Source organism: Haliaeetus albicilla, chromosome 1 (genome assembly GCF_947461875.1).
Source record: "Haliaeetus albicilla chromosome 1, bHalAlb1.1, whole genome shotgun sequence".
Classification (NCBI taxonomy): Eukaryota; Metazoa; Chordata; class Aves; order Accipitriformes; family Accipitridae; genus Haliaeetus; species Haliaeetus albicilla.
The window spans coordinates 18,851,661-18,872,142 of record NC_091483.1 but is presented as its reverse complement, the minus strand read 5'-3'; the positions used below and the strand labels follow the sequence as shown (position 1 = coordinate 18,872,142).

Genomic DNA, 20,482 nt, shown 5'->3' with positions numbered 1-20,482 from the left:
ACCAAAGCGTTTTGCGGTGTTCGAAGCCTGGTCAGTCATGCTTTGTGCTGAAGAGTATTGGATGTTTTCCTGTTTCAAGTTGTTGGCTTTAAATCCTCCAGGCATGTACAAATCAATGTCTGGCGTATAAAATTAGCTAATGCTCTTCACTGCGGTGTGGTACTTACTGTGAGAGAGGGTGCTATATATTTAAAGGCTTTGATGGAATAATGCCTAAATCTGTTGTACTCAGTAAGTTCATTTTCCTTTCTGAACAGGATACAAGGGAGCTTCCAGAAGTCAGTCAAGATGAATATGGTGAAGAGGATCATGGGCCGGCCACGGCAGGAGGAGTGTAGCCCCCAGGATAATGCGCTGGGCTTGATGCACCTGCGTCGCCTCTTCACAGAGCTCTGTCATCCTCCACGGCACATGACCCAGAAAGAACAAGAAGAAAAACTTTACATGATGTTGCCGGTGTTTAACAGGGTAAGCTAGAGAACCTGCAAGAGGGCTTTTCTTTATTTGAATTGAATGCTCCTATTTTGTATTCCCAAGACCTTTGGATCTAGCACAACAGAAGCTTTTCTTCCATTGGCATCCTTCCAGTTTTCCTCTGCTGTTGGAGATTTCCTTCTATTATTGCTTTTTCTGAAGTACAATCCACAGTTGCATGTAGACTGTCACAGAGCTTTTCTGCAGAGCTTGCTGTTAATACAGTCATCTGACTTCCAACCTAAACTTACTTGTAGCAAGTTTATACCCACTTGTTTGTGTGACAGCACTGTCCTTGAGTCTAACTCTTCTCCCATCTTTGCATTTATTGTACTGATGCATATTTAATCATAACATCTCCTGTTCAGACTTGGTTTTTCTAGGCTACATGAGCCGAACAATTTTAATCTCCTCTTGTAATAAATTCTCTATATACTCATCGCCTTTTACCCCTTTTCCTATGTATTGAGTCTGAATCCTTCTTCTTGGACAAGGGGGATTTTGAACAAGCAATCTGTAGGGAAGATGTAATAGCCACTTGTACAGTGCCATTCATATTTCACTACTCCCTTGTGATCAGGCACTGAGATTTTATTTGGAGACAGGACTGTGACGACTTGTCACTGGAATTACTAGGAGCTAAATTCTTCTGACGTCTATGTCACTCAGTTACTCTGCCACTTCATTGTGAGTACTAACTTTGATGGTAGTGTTAGGGTCTTGAAAGAGTAGTAGGTATAGATCTAGCTTTCCTTTTTTTTTCCTGCTGTGACCTGAACCACTGCTCCTGAAGCTTTTCTTGGGTGATGGATTTGTACTTGTATACACTACCGTGGAGAACTGGAATAATCCAAAAACTAAAATGCAAAATCTTGATAGGAAAATCAACTTGGCTTTCTCTTTTTTAGATTGATGTTTTGTTGAAAGTATGGCTTATGATGGTGTTGAACATTGAACTGCTTACATGCTGTGTAGAAAAATTAATCCTAGTCAAGGCACAGTATTAATAGGATTTTCAGTCTACTAGGTAGCATGCTTTAGTGGATAGATCCCCTAAATATCATTCTGTTGCCTTAGATCTTACTCCTAGTTCTACTGGTAACCTGTTGTGTGAGTTTGGGAGAAGTAATCTCGGTTCATCTGCTTCCTCTTTAATTTATCTGCTTGGATTGTATGCCCTTTAGTTATGGACTTTCTTAATTTGTTTTTGTAAATTAGCACAATGGAATCTTTATCTTGGCTTGAGCCTGCGAAGGTGATTTTGATGTAGTTACGTTTAGAAATCTCCCTCTGGTGGTCACAGGTGGCTGATGAGAGGGGGAGGGGAGAGAGAGAATGTGTGTCTGTGTGTGTGTCTGATTCTGAGATCCAGGAAATAGTTCTGGAAGAAGCGTGATTTTTACTAAATGCAGAGATCTAGAGGGAGGAAGGTAAGTCTGTTTCCCATGGGCATCCAAGTGGCCAGCAACAGGCAGCCAGTTAAATAACCAGTGTATCCAGGAGCTCTTTCGAGGCTTTCTTGCTTAACCATGTATGAGTTTGGGGGTTTCTGTGTTGTTTGTTTATTTTATTTTATTTTTTCTTTCTTCAGAGGTATCAGAAGTTTTGCATGAAATGCAGTTCCATTTTCTTCGTGATATTTTGAGGATTATTAATCAGTAAATCTAGAGGAGCTAAAACATTCTTAACTTTGGTTTATAGATACAGCATGTCTCAAACATTCTGTAGTTTAAACCATCTTGCTAGTTCCGGTAATGAGTGGGTTTACAGACCATTTCTGTTTCCTCATTGTTCAGGGAGGCTTATGAAATGATGAATCATGTAGTAATGAAAAGCTAAATCAGTGCATAATTAACAAAAGATTGGCCTTCTGGAAGAGTACTCAAACGGCTCCTTTCAGAGTTCAATGTGTTCGCAGAAGCATTGCTCTACCGGCGTGGTAGTAAAGCTTTTGCAGTATATGAAAAAAGTGGATGGAATGATGAAGAGGCTGGTTTTGAATGAGTAGTACATTGTTTACATTTTCTTGAAAGAGCTTTGGTTTTCCTTATTAAAAAGATGGTTTACTGATAAAATGTTTCATGTCCTATTCCTGGTTTTTACTACCACCTTTAGTCAAAGAGTATATCAATATCCAGTGCAGATGCTTGTTCTAATAGTGCAAATTTGGTTATGGGGCAACTAATTAAAAAACGGTTCAGCTCAGTCAACCTTTTACTGTAACTTTGAGCTCTCTGCATTCCCTGGAATCTGCTGACAACTCTAGGCAAGCTCAGGACGGGTAACAGGGCTATTAGTTTTTCGTCTTTCCTTGCTCTGAGTGAAAGAGCTTTAAACAGCTATTGATGACAAGATGCTCTGCCAATGTGTGTTCCAGTCTAGATAATCTTGCTTAGGTTATACCAGTGAACGCTTGGGAGGCCCTCTTCCCTTCTTATAGCGTTGTGGAAGCTAGAGGCTCTTGGATGAACTGGGAGCTGATGCATACAACTGTAAAGGGAGGTCTTGTGAAAGGTTTAGGGAAATTTGGATTGTCTGTACTGGGAATGTTGCGTAGTCTCTAATCCAAATAAAGGGTGTTTTTCTTGGTCTGCCAAAAACAGTCGTCTGCCTGGAATGTCTGGGCCCCTGTTTGCTTGCTTTATTGATAATGGTGGTTGAAATTTCCTGTATGAGAAATACTTAAGTTTTTAGTGAAAAATATTTTTATTGAGAGGAGACTGAGTGTTCGATTTGTATGTTGTATTTCTGGCTCTGCTTCATCATGACTTTGCAACGTGAGTAGGCAGGAAAAATATTTTTGGTTGTTCGGTAATGTGCCAGCGCAACTGATACTAAAGGGAGTAAGAAGTCAAACTTGGACAAAGGTTATTCTGTCTTCTGCCTTTTAACTTTTCTTCAGTAACTTTGGGGTTCCAAGGTAAGCTGGTACAGCAGTTATCTTGTATCCCTGTTGGCTGTAATATTGCAGATTTCACTGCTTGTCCCTAGACTTAAGAGTGACCTCAGTCAAGTATGTCAGCAGCTCAGCTGTAATAGTCACCCAGTTGAGTGTGAAGCAGCTGTTGAGTCCAAATCAATTGTATTGCTGTAGATCACATCCTCTGATAGGCAAATATAACATGTTGAACTAAAGTTTTATTAGAAAAATACTGTAATCTTTTACGCTTCCTGGCTCATCGGTGACTCTCCTGCAGATGTAAATGAGCAGAGGAGTATTGAGACTGTTCAGGTGTTTAGCAGGCTCTTCTGTTTTTTCAGCACTGACACAAGTGATGATACCAGAATTTGGATTGGATGCTTTGTTTGATAATCAATATCGTGTTTTTACTGTGACAGTTTTAATACAAGATTTACATCAGAAGTGTGGATGGAGACTGCTTTTTGTGTGCAATCTTAAATGAAAAGTAAATTACCTCAACAACTAGTTAATCCATTTTGAGATAATGTTGTGTTCTGTAGCTTACTGCAGTACCACAGAGTTAACGCATTTCTCCCTGTTAAATGTGATTCAATAATTTAATAACCAAATTAATGTTTAATCATGAAGAATAACTTATGAGAATTAAGTGAAAATTTACAAAAACACCAAATATTCCCTGGTAACTACTGCTGTTATGTTCAGGAGGATCTCAAGAGAGGCCTTGGGATGCCAGCGACGTGGGAAGCTTCCTGGTGTCGTCAGTTTATCGAGGGAAGACTTAATAGGGCAGTTCTACTTCCTAGTCTCTTCTAGATTTTACATGCATTGTTCTGTACATGCATTTCACCCCTGTGGGATGTTTAAGTCCAGCAGACAGTAAAAGAGTTGCTCTTAAAAACAGAACTCCTGTTGGACAATTTACTCTGGTATCTAGTCTTTACCCCATTATGTGCAATCTCAGTCTTTTGGGGCTCTGGGGTTTTCATCTTGCAAGAAAACTTGTGATTCCCTTTTTCCCCTTCATTTATCAGATCTTACCTCCCTGAATGATGACTTAATTCCAACTATGAATGTATCGTAGAGCATGCACTGTGAAAACCAATACAGTGATGAATACTGCAGCAGGAAAACTAAAACTTGTAATCTCCATAGTAATACTTCTTTGCAAAGGAAGGTAGTCCATAGTGATCCTTGTAAACTGAATGACTTTTTGATGCATCTATTTTTCATTGTTTTAGGTGTTTGGAAATGCTCCTCCAAGTACAATGACAGAAAAATTTTCAGACCTCCTGCAGTTTACTACTCAAGTTTCACGATTGATGGTGACTGAAATTCGACGGAGAGCATCGAATAAGTCCACAGGTATTGCATGGGGCACAAGTTTGGGCTTTGTGAGATGCGCATCATGAATTTCAGATGAGTCAGAATACTATGAGCTGCCATCCACAGCAACTGTGCAGGCTCAAAAATTGAAGCCTTTGCAGTGAAAATGCATTGTCTTCTGTTTCTTTGGGCTGAGAGAGAGAGGAGGAGGAGGCTAGAGTTTTCTTCCCTGGGTTACAGTGAAGGTAGAGTTCCACAAACTTGACAACACATCAAAGAGAGGAGTGACCTAAGTTGTGTCACCTACTAATAGAAGGAGACCAAGAACATGCATGTGGACAGCTGCTGTATCTTGCCTGAGGTGCCTGTTGGTGCTGTGTTTTGTCCCTTGGATATGTTAACATTCCAAAAACATGCATTTTAAATTAGCTGTTGGCCTGGAAGATAATAAGGTGGGAAAGTACAGCAAGTCTCATGTTAGGACCAATACAGCCAGCCCTAGAAAAATGTTAGTGGATTCCTCTTTTGCTCTGTTTATTAAATGTCAGGGTGAGATTTGGTTCTGTTGAACCCTGGATGTGTCAGAACCTGACCATGTATTGGGAGTTGCATAACTGAGGACAACGTGCGAAGAAGGCATGTTTCATTAGCTGTCCTCTGATCTCCTCTTCTGAACATGAGCGCTTCCGAGAAGTATCAAGTTTTTGTCTACTAGATAAATTTTAAGATCTGTGCTGGCTTCTCAGTTTGGATTTGGTGGTAAATAAGGAAATAGAGGGCTGGAAAAGACTGTGCAAATTATTATGCTTGAAGTCAGGAGTCACAAACTGTGCCAATTACAATTTCTTTCCATTTTAAGTAGAGTGACTAACAGTGAAACATTCCAGATGGCTAAACAGATATCGTAGACAAAACCGGTTCTCTATGGGTAAACAGGCGCAAAAATGCCTTTTCTTTGGGTATTTAGGGGAAGTGAATGTCCAACAGCTGTGCTGGCAGAATGGTGGTGTTCATTTGACCTTTTTTTCTGGGGAACATCTGTTATGCCTGCTAGTCAGTTGGATTCTGTTAAGAATGGCCATTTTTGTGTGTTTATTATTTAAGGCATACCTCTCCTTGTTGCTCCAAGATAATCCAGTTGTCATCCTTGAAACCTCACAAGTCAGAGGTAGATTTTGGTTTTGGTTTTAGGGTTTTTTTTCTTGTTCTCTAACCCACTTGGAAACTTAACCACAGTGACTTAGACAGTTTCGTACTCTTCTAAGCTTTAATATAATGAGTACCAATGTTTTTATTAAAATGGAAAGCAGTCATTTTTCCTCTGCTATCAAGATGGCTATTACTTTGGTCAGTAAACCCTTTTCAGACCTCACATAAGAAAGCCCGATAGGTCCGTGTTCTGCAATTGCATTGTGACTCTTGGTGGGACCAGGGAGTTGCAGTTTGCTCTCCAGAAATGATCAACTAACAAGCTGTTAAAACTCATAGTTTGCAGACTTCTGTGGTAAATTGTTGTCGTGGTTTAAGGCCAGCCGGCAATAAAGCACTACGAAGCCAATCACCCACTCCTCCCCCCCAGCCCCGGTGGGATGAGGAGAAAATACAAAGAAAGCTCGTGGGTTGAGACAAGGACGGGGAGGGATCACTCCCCACTTATGGTCATGGGCAAAAACCAGACTCAACTTGGAAAAAACCAAAACCAATTTATTTTATTACAAATCAAATCAAAACAAGGATACTGAGAAGTAAAACCAAACCTTAGAAACACCTTCTCCGCACATCCGCCCTCCTTCCTGGCTCAACTCCACTCCTGGTTTTTTCTACCTCCAGGGAATGGAGGTTGGGGTCAGTTCATCACACCTTGTCTCTGCCGCTCCTTCCTCCTCAGAGGGAGGAGGACTCCTCACCCTTCCCCTGCTCTGCCGTGGGGTCCCTCCCACGGGCTGCAGTCCTTCACAAACTTCTCCAACGTGAGTCCTTCCCATGGGATGCAGTCCTCCATGAAGTTTTCCGGCATGGGTTCTTTCCGCGGACTGATCTTCAGTCACAAACTGCTCCAGCGTGGGCTTTCCCATGGAGTCACGGCCATCTTCGGGGGCATCCGTGTGCTCTGGCGTGGGCTCCTCCATGGGCTGCAGGTGGGCATCTGCTCACCCCCTCATCTCCGTAGGCTGCAGGGGCACAGCCTGCTGTCTCACCACGGGCTGCAGGGGCTATACCTTCTCCAGCGCACCTCCTCCCAGTCCTTCTTCACTGACCTTGGTATCTGCAGAGGTGTTCCTCTCACATTCCAATCTCCTCCCCCACTGCAGGTTTCCCTTCTAAAATCCATTCTCCCAGAGGTGCTACCACTGTCACTGATGGGGTCGGCCTGAGCCAGAGGCGAGTCTAACTTAGAATCATAGAATCATTTCTGTTGGAAAAGACCTTCAAGATCATCGAGTCTAACCATCAACCATGCCCACTAAACCATGTCCTGAAGTGCCTTGTGTATGTGCTTTTTTAATACCTCCAGGGATCGCGACTCAACCACTTCCCCGGGCAGCCTGTTCCAATACCTGACAACCCTTTCAGTAAAGAAATTTTTCCTAATATCCAACCTCAGTCTCCCTTGCCGCAACTTGAGGCCATTTCCTCTCATCCTATCTCCAGCCACCTGACAGAAGAGACCAGCACCCACCTCACTACAACCCCCTTTCAGGTAGTTGTAGAGAGGGATAAGGTCTCCCCTCAGCCTCCTCTCCTCCAGACTAAACAGCCCCATTTCCCTCAGCTGCTCCTCATAAGACTTGTGCTCCAGGCCCCTCACCAACTTGGTTGCCCTTCTCTGGACACGCTCCAGCGCCTCAATGTCTTTCCTGTAGTGAGGGGCCCAAAACTGAACAAAGTACTCGAGGTGCAGCCTCACCAGTGCTGAGTACGGGGGAACAATCACCTCCCTGCTCCTGCTGGCCACACTATTTCTGATACAGGCCAGGATGCCGTTGGCCTTCTTGGCCACCTGGGCACACTGCTGGCTCATACTCAGCCAGCTGTCAACCAGCACCCCCAGGTCTTTCTCTGCCGGGCAGCTTTCCAGCCACTCTTCCCCAAGCCTGTAGCACTGCATGGGGTTGTTGTGACCCAAGAGCAGGACCCGGCACTTGGCCTTGTTGAACCTCATACAATTGGCCTCGGCCCATCGATCCAGCCTGTCCAGATCTCTCTGTAGAGCCTTCCTACCCTCAGCAGATCAACCCTGCCTCCCAACTTGGTGTCATCTGCAAACTTGCTGAGGGTGCACTCAATCCCCTCATCCAGATCATTGATAAAGATATTAAACAGAACTGGCCCTGACACCGAGCCCTGGGGAACACCACTTGTGACCGGCTGCCAACTGGATTTAACTCCAGTCACCACAACCCTTTGGGCTTGTCCATCTAGCACTTGTAGCCGGGGAAGCTTCTAGCAGCTTCTCATAGGAGCCACCCCTACAGCCCCTCCCCCGCTACCAAAAACCCTGCCACACAAACCCAGAACAGTTGTTTAGAGCTAGATATGCATTTTGTGTGATAGTAGTAAAAAAAAAAAAAAAAAAAAAAAAAAAAAAAAAAAAGAAATTCTTGGCTTTTTAGAATATGTTTTATGTTAAAGACATAATATTGTGTCTATGGATTGTGAAGGCTCTTGCATTGTTTTTTTTTTTTTTTTAAACTTCCATTCTTTTTGTGTACCAAATAAAAAGATACAGCATATCTTCATAGCTATTAACAGGTAATTATATCTTCTAGCATGTTTTTAAAAGTGGAAAACTTCAGTAACAACTCTATGCAGGAAATGTCTCTGGTAATATCCAAGTGCAAATTCCTGATGGTGTGGAGTGCTCTGTTTAAGTCAACAAAATTGCGGAGCTTGTTTTAGAGACAAGCTGTCCGTACAAGCATTATCAAAAGTCAACTTTATATAGTTAATGAAAGGGAAGAAATTTCACAAGAACTTGCTTTCTGTCTATAAAGAGATAAATGTGTTGGCAGTATTTTACAGTTGGGAATGTGGTATGATTAAATCTTACCTATTGGTGTGTTGTTGGGTTTGGTTTTTTTTTTTTTTTTTTAAATCCATCTTATAATGGAGCACAGGGCAATTTTTTTTCATCAGGCCTTTGAATATTTATGCTAATAGCTATGTGAGTAATGCGTGCCATCGTGGAGGCATATCTCAGTTATTCTTGGCAGACTGTAGTAGTTTTCTCAGAACAGCATTTCATGATTCAGTAGTAACTGTTCCAGCACCCTATCTGAAGTAGTCTCTGAATGTTGCTACTGTAGGTAGTTGAAACTGTAGTTGAACACGTCTTATTTCTCTAGTATGGATGTAACCTTAGAGTAAGAAAACCAAAGTAGTTAAAATTGAGTTAAATTATCTTGTACATTTAAGTCTTTGCTGTACAACAGTGATAATTTGCAGGTGACAGCAATAACCATATCTATGAGGATTAGTGCATGGTTTCCCTTGCCCTGGGGTACCTAGTCTGTTTTAGAAGATGGTGGGGTCATGGTTGAGATAGCTTTATATATTTGAGATTTTTAGCTGCCAAATTTTCCACAAATAAATCCAATTTTGTGTCTGAATTGATCAAAAAGTTGTGGTAGTACTATGCTAAAATATATGTTCAAACATCTATTTTTAGTGTAGCCTCAGTTCTGAAATGAACCTTTCTTTTGGGAGCAAGTGCATCTGGCTCAGGGTTGAAAAAGATTTCTTAAAAAAGAGACAGGGACAGCTGGAATCTTGGTAGAATAAATGTGGCTACTAATGCCTACTTTGGCTACTGATGCTGGAGAGAAAGCAACACTTCTGTTTCATGTATTTTTCAAAAGACATACCCTGGTTCCTCTGTGATTTTGCGAATATTTCAATAGCATGTCCTCGAGTGTTTGGCACAGACCCCAAAGCAAAGATAAGCGTACAACAGGGAAGGTTGGTTCAGGCAATCCCTCTGGTACAGACAGTGGGACTTGTGTGCTGTTTCAAGGTGTCTAGCCAGGCTGATGCACGGTGGAGTGTGCTCCCCAAAGTCCCCTGTGTGGAGGTGGCTCGTGTGCAGGTAGGCAGGAGAGCTGCTGTCTGCATGCCACAGGTGCTGTGAGCTGAATAGCCTGGGACCTTTTGGTTTATCATTTCAGTGAGTACCTGTACCTTGTACACAAGAAATCCCAACTACTGAATAGTTTCACATTGCAGACTTAAAGGTAAGTGTATAAAGTTGTCCTCCCTGGTACAAACTGTGAACCTGGGTATCCGAGCAGTGGGTTCCCAGCTGTGGTCACCAACAAACAGAAAGCAGGAAACAGAGGAAGTAGAGAGTGCACCTTTCTCTTTCACTCTTAACAGCGTTTCAGCAGTTGAGTGTGATCTGGTATCTTGTAGTGGTTATTCCCTTTACTAAAATTGGTTTCTAACTTAGTCCTATGTTGTCTGCATCTCAAGCACACCAAATGACATACTGACAGCTTCCGTTATTTAATGCATTAGGATATATAAACACTTGATACACAGGGAGGTTCAGAATGATTCCCGTAGCGATGAGCAATCCTGCAACCTGGATGGTCCTTCCCCAGTCAGGTGTGGGGACAATCCATGAAACCTCTGCAGAAGGGTAGAAAATTGAAGAATGAGAAAGCAAAACAGTTCCACAGGACTGGAACATTTTAACCTCCTTTCAAGGTCAATTTCAAAAGTTTGTTGTGTTTGGGGTTTGGGTTTTTTTAATATGATTTCATGTGTGCTAGTCTATGTACATCACTGTTTTATGCAGCTTTTAAATTCAATTTAGTTGTGTCTTTGTTGATTTCAGTCAATGTTTCATTCCATAATTGCAACATTCGCTGCATGTATTTGTCTCAGTATTTACTATTTAATGCTAAATTTATTTTTACCGTATCTCTAGGCTGTTCAGCTAATCACGCCTACCTCCACAAACAACAATTTCGGTTACTGTTTATACGGTCTGAATGTTGTGGTGGTTTGGGTTTTTGGGTTTGGTTTTGTTTTGGGTTGTTTGGTTTTTGGTTTGTTTTGGGGGGGGGGGGGGGGTTGTTTGTTTGTTTGTTTTGGGGTTTTTTTTTTGTGGTTTTTTTCCCAGTTGGTTGGTTTTTTTGTCATGTCTTTCCCCTCCCTTCTTTCTCTTCCTCTCAGTTTCACTGATTTACTCAAACTGTTTCACCAGTGAAAATGCTTTTGACCTCTTTAGGCATTTCTCTAACAGATCTGCCAAAAGACTATCATTATCTCATCTTCAAATCAGTTTTGGAGACCAAATTGATAAACATTCATCATCATAATGTTTAACCATTGCAGAAAACCACATCAGTGGTGTATATTTGGCTCTGGCTATGCCTACCTTTATTCTTTTTAAAAATCCATTGATATGCAAACTCTGCTTTTATTGTTCATTTTTATTGCAGTTTACCTCTGTCACATCAGCAGAACTAATCTTATGTTTGTCTTAAATACACAAGATTTAGTGTTATTTGTTCAATTGCATCTCGCATTTGGGGTAAGTTACTGGTGGTAGTTAAAGGAAGCTTCTTATCTTCTACTAATAAGTAGCCTTTGGGGCTCCTTCCATAATGAAGTCTGAAGTTTTCCTGATAGTGTTACTTGTAGTGTGTGCTTCTCTTTGAAGAGTTGAGGATCTTTCTTGCTAAAATAAGCGGACTTAGGGGCTGCATTCAGATGTTAGTTAACTTTTCTGTTGAGAAGAGAGTATGTTGGAAATGGTCTCATATGCTGTGGCTACATGTCTTGGTTTTTTTCCATTTTATATATATATATATATACACACACACACACATATATATATGTATGTTTTTCCTGTCCTGTGGGTGACTCTGCTTTACAAGGTGATTCTGTTTTGAATTTATTGAAATTGCTCTGAAAGGGAAGCAATGTCCGATCAGCTACCCATCAGGAGTGAGTTGTGATGAATGACTGCCGTATCTTGTTACTTTTGGTTAACCTTCAATTTATTTTTGATGCTCTTTACTAGATCTTATGCAAGGCAAGTGTAGTGCAATATACTGCCTTTCCAGGAGATCCTAGAAAGCCCGATCTTCCGTCAGCTGGGTTAGTGATGCTAAATGCTGGCACAGGCGAGTTGTTTATCTTTGGATGAGCAGCTCTCAGTTTCTGCATACTGCAGAGGCATCAGCCACTTTATATCTGTGGCTTGTGACAACAGCACTGCACTGTTCCTCATGATTGAAGGAAGGCTTTTTGCCATCCCATTTTTTTTTTGGTTGATACTTCTCTCTTACTATCTAGGCATTTGGAACAACTTGTATTCTTTAACTTTAGGTATCTGACTGTGTTTCCAGGCATTTCCCACGAGAAGTAGTAGAGACTTCTTGAAGGGTTGATTAGAGAAGGGGTCCCTGACTTCAGCTTGTTCCCTACCACCCCCTGACACACCCACCCATACCTCCCACTCCCCCCACCCACCCCCTTTGGCATATGCAGTTATTTTTTAATTAATATTCCATTCTAGGATAAGAATAAGCTATACAAAAGTCTGATGACGTTATTATATGCTGTTTATGGTACTAGAACATCTAACAAAAAGCTTCATGTACTGAATTTGTCCTTTAGTGCTATTGCTGTAGGCAATAACGTTGCTTGTAATGCAATGCTGCTTTTTGCTAGCGATCTGAATGGGTCTAATCCCATTGCTTTCCATCTGCTCCTTTTCTGAAGTCGAGGACGCAAAGCACCCATGTCACCTCTTACGTATGAAACAATTTCTGGTGTTTTATTCTACCAAGCCTCTATCCTATATATACTGAATCCATGCTGAAAAATCTGACTACTGTGTATTAACCATGTAACCACATAATCGTGGTCATACTTAGGCATACATACTTGTACAGCTGTCAGAATATGTATCCTTACATATTTTATAGGTTTTTCCTCTTTGCTCTTTTGCCGTTTTTACTAGCTAGCATATCCCCATCCTAGACTTAGTGGTTTGTTCTGCAGAAGTTGAAGGGCTGAGGACGTCTGGGTGGAGCACATAAAGGACGTTATATTGAAAAGATTACTTGAGCACTTCAAAACCAGGGAAAAGGTACAAGAAGTAAATTAAGACTAGTGCTGATGATAGAAATTAATCTTAAATGATAGTGCTATCAAATTTACTCAGAGCAGATGACAAGAGAACTTCCTGCACTTAAAATGCTGTCTGTGTTTTAGGTAGCGCTTAATTAAGACTGACAGTTTTGAAACTATTTATAGTGTTGAACTGCTATGCCATTTAGGTTGCCAGCAGCATGACAACTTTTTCAGAAGTATATACTTAACCCCTGAGTCTCTCTTTCAAAAATGATTAAAAGAGCCCCTGTTGCACAGGTGGCTTTTGGAGACTATGCCCAAAGGAGGCTGTGCACACCCTGTTTGGTACCAGTTGTACCTCCTTGCAGTCAGACTGATTGCCTAGCTCTGTCTGTGGTCAGATGGAAAGAGAACGGGCCTACTAAATATCACCTAATGTTGGGCTGGTGGGGCACTGTCATTGTAGAAGCAGCACATGCTTCAGACATGCTTGACACTCGGAATTTAGGAAAGTGGCTTTTGCCAGGAATTCTGGCATTTTGTGTATGCCTCTAGTGTAGGACCTGTGGCTGTGGCATGGCTGTTGTGCTTTGTAAGTTGGTCTGCTCATACACCCAACCATCCGGCCAATGTTTTGCACTGATGGTTTTTGGAAAACGAAGTGCCCACCAGGTACTTCAGGTCAGCATGCTGGGAAGTTGCTGCATGTCTGCATTTGTGTGAGTTTTAAAATTGCCTTACCTTTCATCTTGGTATTTCAAGCTTTGTTTTATCTGTCTCGTGCAGGGATTTGGTAGGTGCCTCTCCTTACTTCAGCACCAGCATTGGAAAAGCCAGCAGTTTATACAAAAACCTGTTATGGGAATAAGGCTGCAAAACAAAAACATGGGAAAATAGCCATTGCACAAATGAACCAAATCTGGATTTTTACCTTAAATCTGTCTCTCTTTCTTTATCTTTTTTTCTAGAATTAAGACTATAAAAGGGTTTCTAGGCTTTAGGGAAAAATACATCCTCTTTGTACTGGAAGGAAATGAAGCTGACACCAGCATGGGTGACGTGAAGTCCCCCTGAGTGAGACATCAGATAGACCTTTTTTGCTGTGCGACAAAATCACAGAATAAGAGAGGCTTCTTGTCGAACCTCCTGCTCACAGCCAAAGCAACTGTGAGATTGGGACCAGGTTGCGCAGGCGGCTTGATCCTGTTGTGTCTTGAAAACCTCCAGGGCTGGAGACAGCACAGCCTCTCTGGGCCCCCTTTCACTGCATCTCTGTCCTCAGGGTGGGAAGAAATTTCTCCTTATATGCAGTCTGAACCTCTCTTGATTTAAGTGTGTTGTCTCTCACCCTGCAGCCTTGCAGTGCTGTGAAGAGCCTGGCTCTGACTTCTAGATAGCTCCCCCCACTGTGGGCACTGAGGCTGCTGTTCAGTGCCCCTGAGGCTGTCCCTGCTTCTGGCTGAGCAAGCCCTGGTTCCTCAGCCACCCTTCACAGGGTTGGTGCTCCAGCTCCCAAACATCTCAGTGGCCCTCAGCTTGAACTCCTGTTGATCATTGTCTTCCCTGTACTGCGTTGGGACCAAAACTGGATGCAGCATTCCACTCATGATCTAACAAGTGTTGTGCGGAGTGGGGCAATCACTTTGCTTCATCTACCAGCTGTCCTCCTATTGATAAAAGTGATTCTTTACACCTTGGTTTTTGTTATGTCGATTCACCGGTGTGGCTGATGGCTTTGACTCTGTATGGTGGTAGTCTCTCCTGGGAAAAGTTATTGTTGGGAACGTAAAGCGAACAACTGTAGACATCTTCTAGGATCATCTGCTTCATAGGTTTACTAGTCCAGCTCAGCTTATAGTCTGGTGCTCCAGAAAATTATCTTTTCAGTGTAGTCAGTGCTAGAAGTCTGATAAGTACTTTGCCCTATAAAATGTGTTTACTTTAGAACAAACTCCTTCACAGGTATGTGCTGGGAAATCTTGACAGAAGATGAAGCAAACAAACCAAGATTAAAATTGAATTTTTCTTCAGTTGCTGATTTATTGGTCCATTAGTAATTCCTTTGTAATTCCTTTTTTAAGCAATATTATGCACCTTCCTTTTCTGTCCTAGTTGACAGTAAAAGCACTGAAGATGATTGATATGCAGTTATTAATGAAAAATGGGTTTAGATTTTCCTTAAGGGTAATGGACAGTCATCATGACTGGCATTATAGATTTCTTAACATAAATGTGTATTCAGACAGCAGTGAAATAGGATTGCATTTTCTGTTGATTTATTTATTAAGCCTGATAACTTGTTTACCAGGCTGAATATTTATCTTTGGCTCTGCCTGATAGGGAATAGCATCTGATTCCAGAAGTGGTCCCCAGATCTTAAGTTGTTAAGGTTTTCATTTTCCAAAAAATGTAGGATGAGCATGCGGTAATTGCTGATCTTAGTCTTGATTTTACTTTTTGGTCCTGTTTTTTATTCCTTTTGTATTTCTGTACTTCTCCTTCCCTCCAGTCTTTCCCATTATCCTCTGTACTGTTGTTTCAGTGCAGTGCTTTTTTTCAGAAATTGAATATCAGCTTTTCCCACTGAGACCACTAAGCGATGGTGACTTCATGTCTCTGGAAAAGAGTGTGTTGTATTTGATAAAGCCAAAATACTCAAACAAAAGTTGCTGCATGTTACTGAAATCTGTCTGCTGGTTTAAAGGATGATGCATGACCTAAAAACGTACTTTTTGCAGCCTTGCTAGTGTCAAAGCCAAGTGCGTGTGGAAGACTGGAATGTGTGTCTGGAGAGTGTAGGCCTAAGCCTAGCCCTTTTTTCAAGTAGTACTGCAGAGGTGAATTCATGCTCAATGCACGGAACTGCTGAGAGGACGTGTTCCCTTCTGCAGACTATCAGACTGAATTCTTATTGCATCTTTTTAACTGTGTTCCCCCCTCCACCCCAACAGAGGCTGCAAGTCGTGCCATAGTCCAGTTTCTGGAGGTCAATCAAAGTGAAGAAGCAAGTAGAGGTTGGATGCTGCTCACCACAATCAATTTACTAGCTTCATCAGGACAGGTTAGTCTCAAACAGCAAGGCTAAAAACAAATTGTGGGGTGGGAGAGACAAAAGCAATAAAATAATGAACTGCATGAACACATGCTAAAAGATGTTGTAACTATATTCTGCTTTTGATGTTAAGATCCTTTTTCTGTTATACTGCCACAGAACTTCTGCTTTAGCTCCTTGTGGTTTCAGTTGCCTAAAAAAATCATCATTTTGGAACTTGAAGTTATAACGTTCTTTTGAATTATGCACACCACTTTTATTGTTCCCCAAAGGCTTCTCTTGCATGCTGCTGCTTAGTGCACCATGAGATGCATGTCACATACAGCACCTAAATCACTCAGACTTTGAACTTGGGCTCCCCATTCAAGGAGGGCAACAGCAGTTGCAAAAAGCGAAGCCAGCGGCAGTGATGAGTGGGCGGTATCGTGAATCTTTACTGCCTCTGCTTTTGGTGCTGCTCTCCATCAGAAAGCTGATCTCTGGCAGCCGAGCTCTGGACAGCTGTGTGGCTTGTTCTTTCTGCTCTATCCTGCCTTTATAATTCAGCATATCATCTTATCTGTGTTTAGTATGTTGCTAGCCTCCGCGCCAGTTTGTCTTTTCTTTCCACCGATGCTTTCATGTTTTCTACTACCTTGCTCCTTATGCCTGCTTATACCTTCTTGCCAAGTGAGAGCATAAATTGAATAGTCCTCCTCCCACTCCCATTTCTACTGCTACAAAGAATAGATAGCTAATGAGGGCTTGGCTAAAGGTCTTGTAATGAACTTGTAAGCTTCCGTTGTCAGAGACTGTCAGTTTTTGTTTCTGTCCTGTGCAGCTCTGAACTGTGGCTGTTAGATGCTGTTGTCATGTAAATAAATTATGATTCTATTTTTAAGGTTACTGTTTAGGTAGGCATTCAAGAATAGATGGTGAATTTGTACTGCTATGTGGACCCCTCACCAAAGGTGTGAGAAAGAAAGAAAAACCAGCATTTGAGTCAACTGCGTTATAGTAACGTGACTTTTTGAATATAGTATTATGTTGAACTGTTATTTTGCTCTGTTTTCTTTTTCCCCAGAAAACTGTGGACTGCATGACTACAATGTCAGTGCCTTCCACACTTGTTAAATGTCTATATCTGTTTTTTGACCTTCCACATGTGCCTGAGGTAGTTGGAGGAGCACAGAATGAACTACCTCTCGCAGAGCGCCGAGCACTACTACAGAAAGTCTTTGTACAGGTAAGAAAGGTAAAAATAGGTCATGGAATTTGCAAGAGGAATGGAAATATTTCATGTGAGAAAAGTCCAGAAACTTTTCCCTTGAACCGAGTTTTGCTCTTCCTTGATTCTTCACAAACTGATGGCTCTGAGTAGGACGGATATTCCTGGATGTACAGCTGAGGTTAAACTTCCACTCCCCCTGTGGTTTCTGTCCTTGGTAAATATCTCCCCCTCAAAAATGCATGCAGCTTTTCTGCGCAGCTGCTTAAAAGCAGCAACATGTTGACTATTATTCAGGTTTAATCTAACTAGTCCTAGTCTTTGGTATCTTTGGCTGTTACTGATTGAAACAGAGTAAAACACATTAGTACTGATAATAATCTATGAATTAATTTAACATATGCTATTTTCCCTTTAATTATGGAAATAAACCCTGAATATGGAAACAATTTACATAAGGTAACCGTCTGAGCTTGCAGTTACTATTATAATTATCCCCCAGATTTCCCAGGGAGACCAGGGACTCCAGCTGACCTGCACTCACTTTTTTGAAGTTTCAGTTGGAGATCGCAAAGAAATTCCCATGTGTTCTCCTGTTGAAACTTTTAGAAGGAGCTGACAGTTACTATTAGAACGGGGTCAGTGGTTATACTACCAGTTTCATGCATCTCTGTGTAGGGTTATTGTAGCCACATATGCAAAACCATAGAGTTCTATCAGCAGTCATATCCTTCAGGGATTTGAAGGCAGTGCTAAGATTTGTAAGTATAGCATTTCAGAGGCATTTTGCTACCTGCACTACAGAAATAAAGGTGAGCCTTATTCCCACAATTACTAGCTACACTGTCTGCCCAGTAACAGTCACTATATGAGAACATACCCATTTGCCTTTTTTTTTTTTTTTTTTTTTTTTTTTTGTCTTAGTAATCACAATGTGCTGTGAGCTATCTTTCAGAAACTGCTTTGCGGTGTTACAGTCAGCAGAGTTAAAAAATGATCAACGTTACCGCATAAGGTCCCCTGTAACATACTACTGCTCAGCTCTTTTCTGTCCCTCTTCAAGGGCTGTAAAGTGGTGCTCTCAAATTAGCTGGCTGGAATGAGAGGTTTCAGATGGCTTCCAAACCTCCTCTTGTGGATGCAGACAGCCTTGCAAAGTCTTCTTCCAGTTTTCTGAGAGGGAACCTCAGCTTTTCCTGCACAAGGCAAAAAATGGACATCATATGTCCTCAAAACATGCAGAAAAAGGAGCGCAGTGTAGTAACTTTGGTTGCGTGGCTGCGTTGTGTCTTGTTTATGGTAACCTGGAAGTTCAGATCCGGGTGCCAGTTATCCAGGTAGGTCTACAGTGTTGCTATAGCCTCTCCTGCACTACTGTTTTGGCTGTTTTCATTTGGCCAGGATGTTATGGATGCTGCTCTGCCAACAACCCGTTGATAGCCTTCTTCCTGCATTAGGAAGGGATACAACAGTTTGCTTCACAGAGCCTCTGCCCCACTGCAGCATTTAGACCTGTAAATTAGGTAACTGGCAGATTCTCCAAGGATGACATAACCTGGTATACATACGAGTATGCTGTGTCAGCCTAAGAGATTTAAACTCTGCTGCTAATCTTTTGCTAGTCATTTTAAACTGAACTGGGTCTTGAAATAACCATGTGTTGAATAACCTTGTCTCCAGTTCAAATTATAGAAACGACATGCAGAGGGAAAACAGCGCTTTACCCTTTTTAATGTGTATGCTAAATGGAAGAATATTTCGCCTTTTACTAAGCCTAGGCAAAAATAGGAATGATCAGGGTATTAATGCTAGATGTTTAATGACTTACTATTTCAGATCCTAGTAAAATTGTGCAGTTTTGTGTCCCCGGCGGAAGAACTGGCTCAAAAGGATGATCTCCAGCTTCTATTCAGTGCAATAACCTCATGGTGCCCTCCCTATAATCTGCCTTGGAGGAAGAGCGCAGGGGAAGTACTGATGACCATATCGCGTCATGGCCTTAGTGTCAATGTAGTGAAATACATTCATGGTATGTGTCTTCGTCTAATATTATTTATTGGGCTTTTTTCCTGTTCTTCTTTTATACTTTTCTTAGCTAGGAAGTAGGCATGAAAAGAATAGATCAAGAAAAGCTTCCAGGCTTTTTGTTTGGATGTGTAAGTATTTACATACAGGTAAAATTTCAGAGCACTTGTGTAGTGAGAGAGGTTTTTGTAGCTGAATCTTGCCTCATCCACATTTCAATTAAACATTGGAGGATAGAGTTTCCCCTCATGTTTTGGTGTAGAGTTTACAATAACCAAAAGGAAAGGCTTTCGGTAACTTCAGTAACTGCCTGTATTGAAGAAATATTCACTGAGAAGATGCATAAGTTTGTTATTTTTGCTGTGAGCATTAATTCTTAATGAGGTTTAGTTGGTTTTGGTCCTGTGTTTGAACTAGCAGCAGCAGCCCCTTGTAGAGGTGCAAGGCAAGCTGGCAGTGTCCTGTTTACAGCTGCTTCTATGGGTACCACTATAGCTGGCAATAAAAGTGTAGAGGCATCTGAGGAAGCCGCAGGAAGAGGAACCAGCTCCATGTGTTCTGCTGATGCAGTTTGAGCTATTAGAAGCCCATGAAAGCCCCGTGGTAAATACTGGTGCATTATGCAAACCGGGGAGAGCTAATTTGGGTATTCTGGGAGAAGATTCTTTCTCCCAGACATCTTGCTTTTGCAGGAGGAGGCTGGGTGAGACTGTTATAACCACCACTGATTTGCAATGTACTCTCTGTTATCCAGGACATTGTGGGTGGCATACCCTGATAACAGCAAAACCTGTGTAATACAAGCACTAGGAAATGCTTGAGGGAGCATGGTGTATGGGCACAGAAACACTTGAGTGTGAACCTCCAAGTGCCGATTGATGGAACAGCCAACTGGCTTTTTCCACTGTGGTCCAGCCCAGCTTCCCTGTGTGGTCCCCAACCCAAGGATGTTGTCCCTAGGGCCTGACCCAGGGAGGTTCTCATTTGCTTGACTGAGACCCATGTCTATGCCTGAAGGAGGCGGTCTCTCAGTACTGATGCTCCTAGGAAGCTTACATGTAGCCTGTCCTAGAGCCTGTGTCACAACCAAGTGTGGAGATTTTGAGACACAGCAGGGAAGAGTCTGGCTGCTGCGTGGGTTTGCAGCCCCTACATTTTCCCTGTTGGCTGACTGTTCAGCCAGCTTGCATTTCTTCTGCTGGGTCCTTGTCTTCCCCACCTTGCCATACAGCTTACAGACTGCAGGTTTTGTGCATCCTGAAGGCCAAAATAAAATCATCTCAAGGTCTTAATCCAGCCTGTGAGCTACCAAATGACTGAAGCAGCCAGAATCATTACATTTTATCTCCTGTCTTTTTTTGAGACAAATAGCATCCTGACTGTTTCAGGC

The 20,482-nt window shown here is 42.0% G+C and overlaps 1 protein-coding gene across 6 annotated transcripts in view; it reads left to right on the top strand.

Moving 5' to 3' along the window:
* The window catches only part of WDFY3 (WD repeat and FYVE domain containing 3), a 185,563-nt gene that overhangs the window by 58,244 nt on the left and 106,837 nt on the right, over positions 1-20,482 (top strand). For all 6 annotated transcript variants that reach the window (XM_069780681.1, XM_069780713.1, XM_069780692.1 and 3 more), the window contains 5 exons: positions 258-468; positions 4,636-4,759; positions 15,760-15,869; positions 16,924-17,085; positions 18,904-19,096. In XM_069780681.1, the coding sequence (XP_069636782.1) occupies positions 289-468; positions 4,636-4,759; positions 15,760-15,869; positions 16,924-17,085; positions 18,904-19,096 (769 nt within the window). In that variant the 5' untranslated portion in view covers positions 258-288. The remainder of the gene's footprint in view (positions 1-257; positions 469-4,635; positions 4,760-15,759; positions 15,870-16,923; positions 17,086-18,903; positions 19,097-20,482) is intronic.